This window comes from Typopeltis vanoorti, chromosome 3 (assembly GCF_054136105.1).
Source record: "Typopeltis vanoorti isolate ZY-2024b chromosome 3, IOZ_Tvanoo_1.0, whole genome shotgun sequence".
Classification (NCBI taxonomy): Eukaryota; Metazoa; Arthropoda; class Arachnida; order Uropygi; family Thelyphonidae; genus Typopeltis; species Typopeltis vanoorti.
In genome coordinates, this window is record NC_143551.1 from 170,242,176 (window position 1) to 170,259,254 (window position 17,079).

At 35.5% G+C, this 17,079-nt stretch overlaps 1 protein-coding gene across 10 annotated transcripts in view; it reads right to left on the reverse strand.

Annotated features, from left to right (window-relative positions):
* Positions 1-17,079, reverse strand: part of LOC150108741 (uncharacterized) — a 189,706-nt gene that overhangs the window by 82,916 nt on the left and 89,711 nt on the right. For all 10 annotated transcript variants that reach the window (XM_090416198.1, XM_090416193.1, XM_090416190.1 and 7 more), the window contains one exon: positions 12,095-12,227. Coding sequence is in view for 1 of the 10 variants with exons in the window: in XM_090416204.1 (XP_090272330.1) it covers positions 12,095-12,227 (133 nt within the window). In the remaining 9 variants the exon portion in view is untranslated. The remainder of the gene's footprint in view (positions 1-12,094; positions 12,228-17,079) is intronic.

The following is a 17,079-nucleotide window of genomic DNA, read 5'->3' on the forward strand; positions in this document are numbered from 1 at the left end:
CTCCATACACCACCTTATGGTATCTCTCCCTGAGCCATTCTCCTATCCATATCACCAATTTAATATCCATTCCCATCTGCTCCAATTTGCGTAACAGTGTTCTATGGGGTATCCTGTCAAAAGCCTTAGCAAAATCCAGAAGTACCACTGTGTAGCCAGTTCCTTTGTCCAACTCAGATGTTATTCTATTATGAATAGTTAATAGATTGCTAAGGCAGGATCTACCTTTAACAAAACCATGTTGGTCTCTATAGAGTATCATATCCTGATCCACCCATTCTTGAATTTTGTCTTTAATCAACTTTTCCAATACTTTTACCACTACTCCTGAGATGGTGATTGGTCTGTAATTCAATACCGCAGTTTTAGAGCCACCCTTATGCAAAGGAACCACTTTGCCTAACTTCCACTCCCTAGGGACCATACCAGAGTTCAAACTTAAGTTAAATATCCAGGTGAGAGGGGTTGACAATTCATTTGCACATTCACGCAACACCCGAGCTGATATTCCATCTAAGCCTACCGCAGTGTTTGCATTTAAGTTTTGCAATATATTTAATACCTCTGATTCTTTAGCTTCAATTCTCACATTAGGTATTGCTGTAGGTATAGAGATATCCTCACTTGGGTGATAGACTTTTGAAAAGTGATCACTCAGTAACTCGACTATTACATCTGATTTTGTCACCTCAATACCATCAGCACCCACTAAGGTTATCCTTCTGAAGTCATTCTTCCTCTTACTTGCCACATAGCGGAAGAACTCTTTGGGATTACCCTTGATCTCTTTGGCTAAGGTCTTCTCATAATCTGATTTAGCTTTTCTTACTATGCTGGTAACCTTCCTAGCTTGAGCCTTGTACTGCTGCTCATGGGTGTCCTGATCGCCTTTCTCCTTGTAAATTCTCCATAACATTTTCTTTTTTTGCAGTTCAAACTTGATACTACTGCTCATCCATCTGATGCCTGCCTTGTTTGACCTCCTAACCATGGGGACACAATCTGATATTGCTTTCCTCAGATACCCGCTGATTTTATCCCAAGCACTGCTAACATCTTTCCCTTGCAACATGTTCTGCCATGGGATGGCTGCAAGCTCACTCCGAAGCTTGTTATAATTGCCTAACCTGTAGTTCCGTACATACCCCTTCTTAATAGAAAAATCCACAGATTTTAAAACTTTAAAACAGGGGTAGCAAATTATAGGTCAATTATTATCACATGAGTGGTTAAGGTAATGAAGAAGTTGGTAAAAAATAGAATTCAGGACTGGGTGAACAGGAATATGATACTTTATGGGGGAGGGGAACATGGTTTTGTGAAGGGTAGGTCTTGTCCTAGCAATGTGCTTACTTTTTATAATGAGGTGAGGCTGGCAAATAGAAAGGGATTTGCACATATTCCAGTGCCAGATATGACAATGGCTGATGGAAGGACAGATGTGGATGATATAGAGGTGCTTCTGATATGGCAGAACTTTAATGTGAACATTGTCATGGGATTGGATGGTACATCAGTCTGTGTATTTGCAAGAATTTGCAAGGAAATTGGTAATTCTTCTAGTAAATTAATTTAAGCCTCTGTTCTGGGATAGTATCTGGGAAGTGGAAAGAGGGCAAACCAGTTCACTGAATAAAGGAATCTCTAAGACAAAGGGTAGCAAATTATATGCCAATTAATATCTTAGGAGTAGTGGTTAAAGTATTGGAGAAGTTGGTAAAAATACATATTCAGGACTGGATGGACAGCATATAAGGGGAAACATGGTGTTGTGAAGAGTAGGTGTTGTCTTAGTAATGTGCTTACTTTTTATGATGAGGTGACAACTGAGTTGGATAAAGGAAATGGCTACAGTGATAATGCTGTACTTTGTAAAGACATCTGACAGGATACCACATGGAATTCTTGCCTAAATTGAATCAAACAGGGATCGATATAAAGCTGGTGAGTCAGATAAGAGGGTGACTGATAGCCAGATATCAAAGAGTAAGTAGTATAAGTGAGAAGTGATTCCTAGAGAAGGCAGATGACTAGTGGTGTGCTATAGAGCTCAGTACTTGGTCTGTTGCTGTTTAATTAAATAAACACACTGGCTAATGTTTTTTTTTATTCCTTCAAGGAAGAGGCTATTTTAGCCCATCTAACTTTTGGAGACAGAGGAGCAGTCAATCTTCATCCTTAGCTTATCAGAGATACCTGGCCCAAACTACCAATGATATTAAATGACATCCAGTAAAGAAAGTATGGGAAACACTTACTGCCATTTCATGGTTCCTAACACAATATATTACTGTCAGAAACAATGTGGGTTCTATAGTCAATTTGTACATCAATAATGTAGGAAACGATTTAGGGAAAATTCAGTTGTTTGCCAATGATACAAAAGTAGGAATAGCAACAGTCAATAAAGATGATGTAGAGATTCTGCAGTAGGACTTAAATAGACTAGAGGTCATGAGCATAGAGTAGTGGCTATCGGTTTAACATGGCTAAGCATAAGATTGTGCACTACGGAATGAAGAGATCACAAGTGGTGTACTACACTGATAGAAATGAAATTGATGAAGCAAGGAATTTGGGATTAATTGTGGACAGGAAGTTGTTTAGAGAACCTATTGTAAAGGTGCACAAACATTCCACAGCAGTCCTTATCCCTGACAAGCAGGAATAGGGAGGTTTCATGGCTTTAATAAGGACACATCTGACCTACAGTGTGCAAATCAGAAGACTTTGAGAGATTGGTTTATCAATTACATCAACTAAGTGCTGCATATAACTTAGAAATTTCATTAAAGAAAATAAACCAATGCATTCTGGTATATATCACATACAAACTCAAAAAAAAAAAAGAAAAAAAAGGTAACTGAACACTACACTATAAGATGAAGAAAAAACAAAAGAAAGGAAAGACACAATATATTATGTTCATAGTAGTACTAACATATTATGGTTCAGATAACTGGATGTAAAGAAGAAAAAAGATGAAATATATTAAAAAAAAAAAAGTGGAATATAACAGTTAAAGGATGTATAATATTGAACAGAATACAAAACAAGGAAATAAAAATAATAATAAAAAAAAACATCAAGAACTAGAGAGAAAGCAAGGAAAAATGGAAGAGCTAAGAAAAGAATGAGAGTATAACACTCTTTAGGTGCTTGTAGTTAAAAGTATAATAATAATTTACATTTTCAACAATTAAAGTAATAATAATTGCTTCTAAAGTTTAGCCAATCTCTTGCTTCCTGTATTCAGAATACTTGGCTAATATATATAATATATATTATTTAATTCTTTAATTTACACATCTAGGTAAAACAGTTAAGGAATAACTGGGTGAAAATGGTTGAATAATGAGTAAACTGTGCAGACACAATTTACTTTCTTCTTTCCTTAACAATCAATTCTCCATTTTAGTTAGATCAGATTTAAATTTTCCAGTAATGTTAGGCCTTCAACAGTGCAAGAAAGAAGTATATTACAAATTTTACTGAAAGTGGCTGAATGATGCAGCCTGGAGAGATGCTTATGGGGGAGTAGAAAGAAAGATAAAAGCTTCATTTTGGGGGTGGTATTTATTATTATTTTCAAACTGTTCTAGTACTTTATTTAACTGAATTTACTGATGTGGCAGCATGTTGTGTTCTGTTGAATATCTCTATCAAATAAAAGTGACAGTCGATGATCTCCAGAAGATACTCAATAGGATGTTGGTTTGAATCCAACTCAGCACGTTTAAAAAAAATTCATAGTTTATTCTATCAAAGTAATAACAAAAACGTATAATGTTCATATCAAAAATAACATGAACATGCTTTTTATAATGTACACAGAAAGAAAGTGCACAGCTCATGTGAGATTTAAATCAATTTTAAAATTATTTTAAAATGTTTTTTTAAAAAGACTGAAAATAATAACTAACATTGTCTTATTTAAGGAAAAGGGAAGGTTACTTAACAGACAAAATTAGATAACTAGGAAAAGACCTTCAAAGCTTACAAGGAATATGGCAAAGAGAGCTGAACTTCTGACATAGGAATGGGTCAACAAGCTTTAAACCCCCATTAAATGTGATAGTACAACATAATCAAGTAACATGCTCTCTAGGGTATCACTTTCCCATGGTTCCTTGCCAAGGAACCATGGGAAACACTGAAGTTAGCTAACCAACCTTCAACTCAAAGAAAATTAAAGACAGGCACCAATAATATGTGAGGTAATAAGGAAAGAATTTTTTTTTTTTGGGGGGGGGATAAAAATGAAGTATAGAAATACCATTTTGATATATATACATTATCAAATCACACATGAAAGGCTACAAAATCTATACAAAATCTAGCACAATATATTATTATTATTATTATCTAAGACCTCCAGGGAGTCAAGGACTCATCGAGGAAGGCTGTAAAAATTGGATAATAATTTATATAATATAAATTATAATCCAACCCAGCTATCATACCTACCCTTGAATTCATTCACACTAGATGCACTCACTACCCGTAAGGGCAAATTATTCCACTCACTCACTACTCTCTGGGAGAAAAACCTAGCTCTTAACCCTTTCTTGACTGAGAACAACCTTAACTTCCATGGATGCCCCCATGTTCTCTCCCCGCCTTCCATATAACGAAAAATTTCATCAGTTGAAATGCTATAGCACCCATTTAAAAGTTTATAGACCTCTATCATATCACCCCTCTTTCTCCTGTTAACCAGAGTCTGTAATCCACATACTCGCAATCTATCCTCATAATCTAAATCCCATAATCCGGATATAATCTTTGTAACTCTTCTTTACACCCTTTCCACAGCTTCTTTATCCCTTGGAATCCGGGAGACCAAATCTGTGCACAGTAATCCAAGTGTGGTCTTATCAAAGCCTTATAAAGAGGCAAAATTACTTCTTTATCCTTATATGTCAAGGTTCGCTTCAACATACCAATTATCCTCTGAGTTGTATTTGCAACTTTTGCTATGTGGCCTTTGAACTTTAAATTCTTATCCATCAATACACCAAGGTCCCTTGCCTCTTCAGTTTCTTGTAGCATAACTCCGCTAATATAATATGCCACTGGAACTCTAATCATGCCTCTCATCTAACCTCCAAACTGGTTCAGGATACAAGAGTATGCATGTGATTTATAAAAATGTTTAGCACATTGTAAAAAAAAAATTTATGTAAGTAATATCTATCAAAAAACAAGTACCAAAAAAGATGAGCCGCTTTCAGAAATGAACTGTAAACTGAAATATATGAATATTATAAAAAAAAAAATAAAAAAAAAAAAATCAAACCATATAGATTGAAGATAACACATGAGGATTGTTTGAAATGTTTGATAAAAAAATAAGTTAAACACTTTTTTTTGGAAAAAATCACCTTTATTTCTCAACAGTCTCCATTGAGGTCTACACATTTGGTCCAGCGAGTTTCCAATTTTTTCATCCCATCTAAAATATAGGATTTGTGAAATTGTGCAAAATAGTCATCGAGAGCCTTGATGACATCCTGATTTGAAGAAAATTTTTTCCCACCGAGCCAAATTTTTAAGCTTGGGAACAAGAAGAATTCACATGGGGCCAAGTCCAGAGAATACAGTGGATGTGGAACCAATTTGAATCTTAATTCGTGCAATTTTGCCATTGCGATGGTACACTGTCTTGATGGAAGAGTACTTTTTTGTGCGCCAATCTTGGCCCTTTTTTTCCTTCAGTCCTTCTTTTAAATGGTCCATGGTCCAACAATGATGCATAATAGACTCCTGTTATTGTTTTACCCTTTCCCAAATAATTTATCATGCTAATTCCTTGGGAATCACAAAAAACAGTGGCCATCACCTTCCCAGCTGACAAAACGGTCTTCGCTTTTTTCAGTGCTCTTTTACCAGGCATTGTCCACTGTTTTGACTGCTGCTTGGACTCAGGTGTGTAGTGGTGGATATAAGTTTTGTCTAGTCACGAATCGATGCAAAAAACCCTGCAAATTGTGATTAAACATCACCAAACACTGCGCTGAAATGTCTTTTCGCATGCGTTTTTGATTCGCAGTCAATAATCGTGGCATCATTGCGCACGCAGCTTTTTCATGCACAATTTTTTGTGCAGGATATTATACACCCATTCAGTCGAGATGCCTATAATCTCAGCAATTTCACACACTTTCACTCAGTGGTCTTCCATAACGATACCATGGATTTTGTCAATCATTTCCTTCGTAGTGACCTCAGTCGGCCATCTGGAGCGCACTTCATCTTTGACGGACTTGAGACCACATTTAAACTCATTTATCCAAAAATCAATAGTCTTTAATTCTGGTGCAGAGTCCTCATGAACTGCATCTCACTCAGCTTTGTTCTGCACAGCTGTCCACTTCTTCAAATAAAAGTGTTCTACCACTGCACGAAACTCGTTTTTCTCCATTTTTATGAAAAATGTGAACATGGTCATTTTAAATGGTTGCCAAATGAGAACTATGTGTCACACCTGGCTAAAATTTTGTCAGAGATCACGAAAAATATGATACTTGCCGACACTGGGTATGAATGAATGAATTGTGTTGCCATCTATTGGAAATTTAACTAAACCTTTCAAACAACCCTTGTAATCCCCCCCCCCCCCAGAAAAGCATGTGTTCATGTTGTCTACATAGAGAGAAATATCAGAATATCACAGTATACTGAAGAAGTTAAAGATCCATTTCTGGAAAAGAAGAAAATGTACAGAAAGCACCTTAGTTGGTATGTTCCTTTAGAAAGTGCAAAGAAAAATATAAGAAAGCTATATGTAGAAGCAACAAAATAAAGTTATGAAAAGACACTGGGATGAATTTAGAAGGTAAACATTATAAAGGTGACAAAATGTACTGTATACAAAAGGAATTAAATGATAAAAATTACATAACACCTAAAGATAGAATATTTTGTTGTTCAATGAATAATTGCCATTTTGTTGGCAATTATTCATTTTATTAACTGAATATAGATATAGGCTTATCTATCCGTAAGGCTAGATAAGCCTATATCTATGTAGGCTATTAGTGTTGCAGGTGGACTAAGGGCTAAAACTCACACAAACATCCAAATACAGTGACATTCAAACTCACAGCCTGTTGGGTGAAGAATAGGTACACATGCACATGGCCAACCACACTGCATTAATCTGAAAGACTGCTAATTGAAATAAGTAATGACAGAAAAAAAGTCAACAGAAATGAAATTAATAAGAGTATATACACATTAATACTTGAGATACAAAAAAGCCATCAGAAATCAGGAATGTGAGGTAGCAAGAGATGATGATATTTGTCCAAAAATGCTATTATTCTGCAGTGAGATGGTTTTACAACTGCTGCACTGCAGAATTTAGAAGGCTTAGTCAATAGGTTAAATTCAGGAGCAGATGTCTCATAGTAACCATTTCTTTTTAAAAAGAAAATAAAACAATTTGAGAATTACGGGCCATTTTCACTAGCATTTCGGTTGCATGTCAATTCATGTGTAAACTTTGATTGCTTACACTTAGGTAAAGTATTACAAAAAGAATATAATTACTTGTCAAGTATAATATACTTTGAAACCCACTGGTAAAACACTCTAACATCTCTGATCTGGAGTATTTAATAATATAGTGATACTCCATTCTATTACTTATATAAAGAAAATATCCTTTGGTTCAGTACAAGTGGCATTTGCATCTTCTGTGCTAGGCCATTCAAAGAGAGACTTAAGTTCGAGTCTAGTCACCAACTAGAAGAACATTTTCTAGGCCTTTCTTACGCTGGTTCCTGAGGTAGTCAATCTGTAGCATGGGCAAGCAGGTTTTTTCTTCCAGAAACTTGGGTTTTCATCCTGTAAACTCAAGAAAATTGACTGTAGAACTCACACTATTTTAGACAATAATATCCTGTTAGAGATAGTGACTACGAGATGGTAGTGCTTGTTTGCCAGTCTCTACATCAGTTGCCACTTACAATTAGTGATAGTCTTGGGCTGGCTATCTCTGATTGGCTGTCGGTAGAAATTGAACTGCTGACTCAGTCTGCAAAAGTTAGATAGAGTTAAACAGCCTTGACTACTCCCTTAAGGGAATAAAAGGCATTAGTTGATTACTATTTTTTTTTTTTTAATGGAAAATATATGACTTCTGCATTTAACCTTGATATCTCCACTCACAGACCCGCTTTCATTGATGACATTTCAATAACAGCCATCTTTGAACTTCTTGAGTTAGAGCAGTTCTGCTTGGTGGTAGGTTTTTACCTGTTACCAGGTGGAGCCACCACTGAGTGTCCTGGGATAACTGAGTTCTGAGTGATCCTCCTGCATTTTAATAGTAGGTCAAAACTGGTTTTGATAGTGGTCCCTCCCATAATGTTTTTGCATTATGGAATACTAAGGCAAGTGATGTGAAGTTAGCAGCCTCTATATACAAGTAGACTAGTTGTGAAGATACTTCACAAGCAAAAGTGTGTGCTTATGCTTAGGCAAATAATTAAGATCAGATAATTTGTGAAGTATAATACGCAGTTCAACTTTGAAGATATTGCTCCAACTTGTCATCGTTGTCTTTTATTCCATCCACATCTGTTCTTTGGAACAGCCTTCCATATACTATTTTCTCCAAGGACTTCAAATTTTAGCTGTTTGTGAGACACATCAATTGATTACATCTTTCTTCCTGATTCTTGTGTGTGGATGATTGATATATATATAAAAAAATAAAACAGAATTTAAATCAATTTTAACTTATGGATATGTAAGTTGATTAAGAAATAAAACAGTCAAAAATTAGAGACTATAGATATGAGAGTTTTAAGAAAATTAGAGGACTAAAACAGATGGCATCAACAGGAATAATATTAAAGATAAAAGCAGGGAAAATGATATCATTAGCATTCAAGGGTAAGGTATACGAGGTTGGTCTGGAAAGTTCTCGGCCTCGAACATAGATGGCAACACTATCGGCAAAATTTTTTTTTTCTAAGTTGGTACATCTGTCGTAAGCATCCATGTGAAATAACAGTAGTTTTGTTTATACAGCTATCTGAAGCAAAAGTGCTGTCTGTATCCCTTGAAATGGATAAAATTGAGTATCATGTGGTTATAAAATTCTTTGTAAAAGAAGATTTAATGTCAAAAGAAATTCATTCAAAGTTTATAAAAGTTTATGCGCACTCTTCTCCTTTGTTTTCTATAATTAAGAAATGGGCTGCCGAGTTTAAAAGTGGTACCAGCTGATGATCCACGTGAAAGATGTCCAAAAAGTGTAACAACGACAGAAATCATTGATCAAGTACATGATATGGTATTGGATGACCGGCGAGTCAAAGTGCATGAAATTGCTGAGACTATAGGAATTTCAAAAGAACATTTAGGATCTATTTTGCATGAAGAATTGCAAATGAAAAAGCTTAATGCAAGTTGAGTGCCACGCTTGCTCACAGCAGATCAAAAACGCACTCTCATGAAAATCTCTGAACAGTGCTTGCAGCATTTTAACAAGAATAAAACCGATTTTGTGCATCAATTTATTACTATGGATGAGACTTGAATTCGACATTGCACACCAGAATCCAAACAGCAGTCAAAACAGTGAACAGAAGTCAGTTGTTCAGCGTCAAAGAAGACAAAGTCGGTTTCATCAGCAGGAAAGGTCATGGCATTAGTGTTTTGGAATGCTACAGGCATTTTTTTTTTGTTATTAATTATCTTGAAATGGGTAAAACAATAACCGGGGAATATTATTCTGATCTTTTGACCAGACTAGACAAAAAAAAAAAAAAAAATCATGAGAAAAGACCCGTTAGTCCTTTCTTCAGTCATCTTTCATCAGAACAATGCACCTGCCCACAAAAGCGTTTTGGCAATGGGAAAATTAAGGAATCTGCACTATAAATTGTTGGAACATCCACCATATTCCCCAGATTTGGCTCCCTCTGACTTCTATCTCTTCCCAAAACTAAAACTCTTCCTCGCTAGTCAGTGTTTTTCTTCGAATCAAAAGATGATTGCAGCTGTAGAGGGGTATTTTGCAGATCTTACTGAGAACCACTACAGGGACAGGATAATGGCACTGGAGCATCGCTGGAATAAATGTATTAGTCTTAAAAGAGATTATGTTGAAAAATAAAAATAATTTTGAAATTATAAATTCGGTTTTTCATTGTTAGGCCAAAAACTTTTCAGACCACCCTCGTATGAGAAGCATTATGAAAATTTGTGATGATAATGATTTGTCCACAATGGTATATCTATCTTGCAGAACAGATCCCATTGTGGATAAATAGACACACTATTAGGGGTACAAATATTCTTAAAAGAATATTTGTACCTCCCAGTAGTGCCTCTGTTACAGAGACATAATATTTCAAGAGTTAAACTGCTGCTTACTTTAATGCCTCTGTAGTGCAGTTGGAACATCTCTATAACATCTCTAATTCTTATCATAATGGGGAATCTTTATCTGGTTTTTTTCAACTTAAAGTGAGTTGGCTGGAGGAAAGCATATTTTTCTCCTAGAAACTCAGCATTTTCATCCTACATACTGACAAACTAAACTGGCCAGAGAACACACAGAATGAACAGACAAAAATACTATTAGTGAGTGACAGATGGTGTGTTTGGTAGATGACATGGATTATGTAGTGTTTAGTGGACAATAGATGATGTAATGTGGATGGTGGATATGTAGTATGTCATTAGGATAGTGTGTCCCACCCCCAATGCAAAGTTCATGGATTCCTTGGAGATGTTATATAATAATAATAATAAAAAAAAAAAAAAAAAACATAATTACTCCATACTGTGCTTTGCTTCTATTCTATAACATGAAAATAATAATTCACCAAAAAAAGTGAGCTTCAATTTCAGAGTATATTCCAGAAAGGAAGGTGATAACTATTACATTAACCAGTTCAGGGTGTAACATGGTGAAATGTCATTCAAGTGTCAATTAAACATAAGAACATGTTCATAATCGACTCACAACGTAAAGAACTAAATGACCACACAGGTTAGTCAAGGCTATGAGGCATAGTGGGTATAAGTTTTTTGCATTATCCAATGATATTTTACATAATCACTGAGTAATGCCAACCAAACTTATTTAGATAGTAGATGAATTTCATCTACCTTTTGTGAGACCACAACCCTGTTTATGTACTGGTGGCCTGAAAAAGTTCCAGTCTGATCTCTACAGCAGGATTTCCAGATTATTTAACCCTTGTCTCACCTAGTACTAATACAAATGTACTATAAGCTGACAGCCTTTTGTGGGCAAGATTCAGAAAAAAAACATATACATGAGAAAAAAAGCATCTAAATGGAAATTTTGCATGCTGAACTAGGTGAAATGTTACTGCCTGTGGAGGACTGAAATGAATAATAATAAATAATTTTTAAATTTAGTCCTCGACAGAATCACAAAACACTTCAGAACTTCAGAGAAAGCTGCTGTAATCATCACAAAAGAAAACTTGACAGACCCTGCCCTGAAATCAATCTGAAAAAAAGGGTAAGTAAAAGAATTTATTATAATTTTACATACATTTATTCTTGGGAATGTTAATTCTCAATATATCCACCATCATTATGCATACAAACCGAGATACAATTCTGAAGTTCTACAAATACATTTTGCAGTCGAGTTTCAGTAATATCTTGAATCACATTAGTTATTCTAGTCTGCAGATCATCTAAAAAATGAGGTTTTGATGAATAATCAATAGTCTTAACATGTTCCTATAAAAATTTTAAAAAAATTTCCATTGGACTAAAATCTTGTGAATGTGGTGATCAAGAGATCAATCCACACTTTCCTCATACACTTGGCCTTCCAAGATTGTGGTTTATCGTTGATGAACCTGTTTCTTTAAACTTCTTCATCCAGTTAGTTGTGGAATTCCTTTGTGTGTATCTTTGTTGTAATGGTGTTTCTAAATTCTCTTTGTACTGCAATTGCAGAATGGGATATTTGCAAGAAATATCCCGTTCTGTTTTATTCTACTGTAGCAGCACCTGCACAGAAATTTTTGCTTCATTAAATCTAAGATTATTTATTATGATAATACTATACAATCCTAGTTATTTTTACCTGAAAATGACATTGGAGAAATAGAGCTGCAACTTTAGCATGTCTAGAACTAGTGACAGACATGTCATTTGGCATAAGGTAGGGGTATATAACTTACACAATTCTGCTCTCAAACTGAAAAGGTTTTGGCAGGCTGCAAATAAACAAATTTGCTTATTAATAAACATCACAGTAATTCTAAGGGAAATATTTAAAAATTTTATGACAAATATTTTACACTTAATATAGAGTAATAAAAATGTTACATAATATTCAGTATAGGTAACCCTCGTATAACACGGCACTTATACAACGCGGTCTATATATTGTAGTATCCCTTGTTCAACGCAGTTTCGATGTAACATGGTCTACAATTTCTAGTAACCCTTTATTTTTTTTCATATATTTTTCACTGCGGGACTTAAAAATCAAATTTCATCTTCATTAAATTTGTGTCTCTGCCCGTATCGCACAAGCAGTTATAAGTATCGAACTTAGTTTTATTGTATCACTGAATAAGGTACTGTACAGAGGCTTTTGCAGTCTGTGTCATTCTCAACAAATAGTGCAATTAGCGACAGATGAAATAAAAACAGCGCTAACTAATAAATCACGTCCCCTCTCACAGAAACTATGCTCTATAGATTTAAGCAAAATCATATGTTGCACTGAAACACAGTATCTAACTAAAAACTATTGTCCAATTTTTCAATTATGAAATAAGTGTTTGTTTTAAGGGTCAAAGCTGTATAACTGAGAGGAGACCTCCACATAGCCTTTAAAGGAATGCGGAGAACCGACCAGGGCTTCTGACCTAATGTCCAATCCTCACCTTCTCGTGGTGCACCCTGTTGGGTATCTACTTTGATACTGAACGAACGAGGATGGGCTGGCAATTTGGGATTTAGCCGACCAAATTGTATTCTTATTGGTTAAACCAAAATAAAAAATGATGGTACAACATGACAAAATTTCATGCCGGCTGGGGCGTCGCCCGGTTAAACAAGGCCCCCCGTTGTTTTCGCCAGGGAACCAGGGCGAACAGCGAAAAGTCAGCTACTGGAACAAATCTGAAAACAAACCCCAACTCAACATCACCAGAGTTAAAGATCGGTACTATCAACGTAAAAAGCCTGAATGGCAAAGAAATGGAGCTAGCTGAGGAATTAGATAAGTACCAGATCGACATAATAGGGGTGACTGAAACAAAAAAGACCAAAACTGGTGAGATCTTTCTGAGCAATAAATACAAAATGTTATATTCAGGCAATAACAATCAAGGAAAAGAAGGAGTAGCCATAGTTTTCAACACAAAATACGAGGCTAATCTTCTTGAATGGCAGTCAGTCTCAAGTAGAGTAATGTGGGCAAATATGAGAATGGGGAACTGGACAATGAGACTTATTTGTGCCTATGGTCCCACAGAAGGTTCTACTAAGGTAGAAGTGGAGGAATTTTTTGAGGCTTTAGAAAAAGCAACTGACACAATGAAAAAGGAAAACTTGGTCCTTGTTGGGGATCTAAATAGTAGAGTAGGAAATGATTGTGAGACATACAAAAATATTTTGGGAAAATTTGGAGAAAAGAGCAAAGCTAATAATAATGGCAAATATCTGTTGGATTTCTGCTCAGGACATGGACTGGTTATTACTAACACCATGTTCCAACATAAAAATGTGCACAAATTCACATGGAGAGAAGAGGCTAGGAATAAGAAAAGTCTCATTGACTATGTTATTGTTGATAGTGATGTTTTCTCCCAGATGATGTTATACTTCTAAATAAATCCGCTACAAGTCTGCAAGATTCTCTGACTAAATTGAATAGCTGTTGTAATAGATATGGTATGAAGGTCAGCAATAAAAAGACAAAGACAATGAAAATAGGCAGAATCATTGAAAATGTCAACTGTGTTGTGAATGGAGAACCTGTGGAACAAGTAAAACATTTCAGCTACTTAGGCACAATTTTTACTGAAGATGGTAAACTAAATATAGAAATAGACAACAGAATCAGCAAAGCTGGTATCGTGGGAAGTCAATTGAATAAATTCATATGGAATAAGAAAGAAATTAGTCGGAACACTAAATTAGCTGTATACAAGACTGTGTTCAAACCAATTTTAACTTATGGATCTGAGAGCTGGGTCGGAAGTAAAACACTTGACCAAAGACTAGAGACCGCAGATATGAGAGTCCTGAGAAAGATTAGAGGCGTGAACAGATGGCATCAATGGCAATATCATATTAAAAATGAGGACATTAGGAAAGAACTTGACATTGTCAGCATCCAGGAATGCGTTAGCAGAGCTAATCTCAGATGGTATGGTCACTTAAATAGAATGGGAGAGGAAAGATTAGCAAAACAAGTGTTCTCTGCCAGGTTGGCAGGAAAACGACCCAGAGGAAGAACAAGATATAGGTGGATTGATACGGTACAAAGTGCCTTAGACGATAGAAATATAAGATCTGATAATGTTGGAGTCTTGACAAGTAACAGACTGATTTGGAGGAAAATTGTAGATAGGAAGTTAGTAATGATGTAATTTTTTCATGTAGTACTGTCATATCCTGTACACCCCTTGAGGGTACATGGTAGGAATTTGATGATGATGATGATGATGTGTTTGTTTTATTGCATTTGAAATTCTCGATGTCATTATTATTATTATTATTTGACACCTCCAGGAAGTCCAGAGATTCATCGAGGGAGAGTGTGCCAACAGCATCGAACGATTGGTCCCCTTCCAACTACCAACCCCGCTCAAACTTACTTAACTGAGCCATTAGTAGCAGAGGCTCTACCAATCGACCAACCTTTGCCGGCTATGACAGATCACAAAGGCTAACTTAAAATAAAATTCTACCAAGAATTGAAACATGCCATATAATGAATGTGTGAGTTCGCCTGCCACCTCAAACGCAAACAAGAAGCCATAAAATTCAACGAAGGGTTGAAACGTTTGTGTGAGTTGAGCCAGTCAGTAATGAGAAGTTCTGTCGGAACGATAAATGACACACTGCTGTGAATGTGTTAACACTAATAGTGAATGTTGTTATGACAGTTTCAGATGTTATGGAATTTGATTGAAGAGAATTAGCATTTCGATTCAACACTTGTCGGTTGCCTTTGTCTTTGGGTCATGTGATCTTTTGTTAATACCGCACCAATCATATGCACGTCTTTATAGCTGCTTTCTTGTGTAAAACAAAATTCAGCTTGTACATATTGTAATAATTAAAAAAAAAGTTGAATAATTTATAAGTGTATAAAAGGATATCACCTGTAAATCGTTGACGTGCCACCTCTGGCATGAGTTCCACAGGTTCGCCATCTAGGGTTTACTGTATAAAGTGTTTATTGTTGAAAATTGTCTTTGTTTTCTGCCAGAAAGCGTATTAAAAATCATAAGTGTGTTATTCTCAAGCTGAGCAGTTTATTTTCTGGTGAGTTACATACATATGTAATGCTTTTTTTATGTAAAAGTTTATTTTTATTGAAATGGCCACTAAAACTGCAACGAAAGGGGAAAAAACCAACATTGAAGAGAAAATTAATTTCTCTCGAAGAAAAAATTAAAATCTTGGATCGGTTGAAAATTGGAGAAAAACCAGGAGTTGTTGCAAGCAGTCTGAATTTAAATGAATCAACAATTCAAACAATCAAACAAAATGAACATAAATCCGAGAAAGTGTTATTGCTGGGTCAGTGGTAAGTGCAAAGCGCATTGGCCCGTGTTCGCGATATTCTAATAGAAAAAATGGAGACATCTCTAATGATATGGATAGAAGATTGCACTAAAAAAAAAATTCCTTTGGATATCTTATTAAGTGAAAAGCTCTCAAAGTTTATAAACATTTAAAAAAACTTGATTAAGATTCTTCAGAAGAAATCTCTCAACATGGATTTTGTGCCAGTAAGGGTTGGTTAAAAAACTTTAAAAAAGCGGTTTTCTTTGTATAATCTTAAAATCCAGGGAGAATGAGCATCAGCAGACGTTGAAGCTACCTGGAAATATCCAGCAGAACTTTTAAAAATCATTAAAGAAGGTGGTTATAGTGTATACCAGGTGTTCAATGTGGATGAATCTGGGTTATATTGGGAAAAATGCCAAAAAGCACCTATATTTCGAAAAATGAAAGATCAGCTACTGGGTTCAAAGTTTCCAAAGATAGAATTACACTACTGTTTTGTAGTAATGCATCAGGTGATTATATGACAAAACCAATGTTTATTAACCGATCCACAAATCCTCGTGTGATGAAAGGACTCGACAAGTCCACCCTACCTGTTTATTGGCGGGCCAACAAAAAGGCATGGGTTACAGCTAACATGTTTGAAAATTGGTTTTTCAAGTGTTTTGTACCTGTATAGAAAGTTACACAAAGAAAAAGAATATGGACTTCAAAATTCTACTAATCTTAGATAACACACCTGGCCACCCAACAAATTTAAGCCATCCAAATATTAAAATAATTTTTTTGCTGGTGAACATTATATTCATCGAACATTCCAATTAATTTTGGAAAAAATGGAATCTAATCCAAACATGACACTGCCTCAAGCGTAGAAAGAGTTTTCAATATTGAATTGTGTGAAAATGATTTCTCTGTCCATTAAGGAATTACAACCCTCTACGCTGAACTTGCTGGAAAAAAATATGGCCTGAAGCCCTTCTGGAACAAAATTTCGCACCTCCAGTGGATGCCGAGCTATTAATTGAAGCAGATTTAAATGAGGAGGAACTGGTACAATTAATAGATGGCGTCGAACCAAATGATGGGAAAAGTTCTGTCGAAGATTCTGATTGTGATGTATCCATTAAAGAATTCAGTTTAAAGAAATAGCAGAAGAATTGGACTTGGAAAGAAAGTTAGGAAGTTATTTTACGATAATGATCCCTCAATGGAGCGCTTGGGAAAATTCACGAGAAAATTGGATATTTGTTTTGCGCCATATTATGAACTTAATAAAAAATTGCAGCATAGTGAAAAGCAAATCTTATT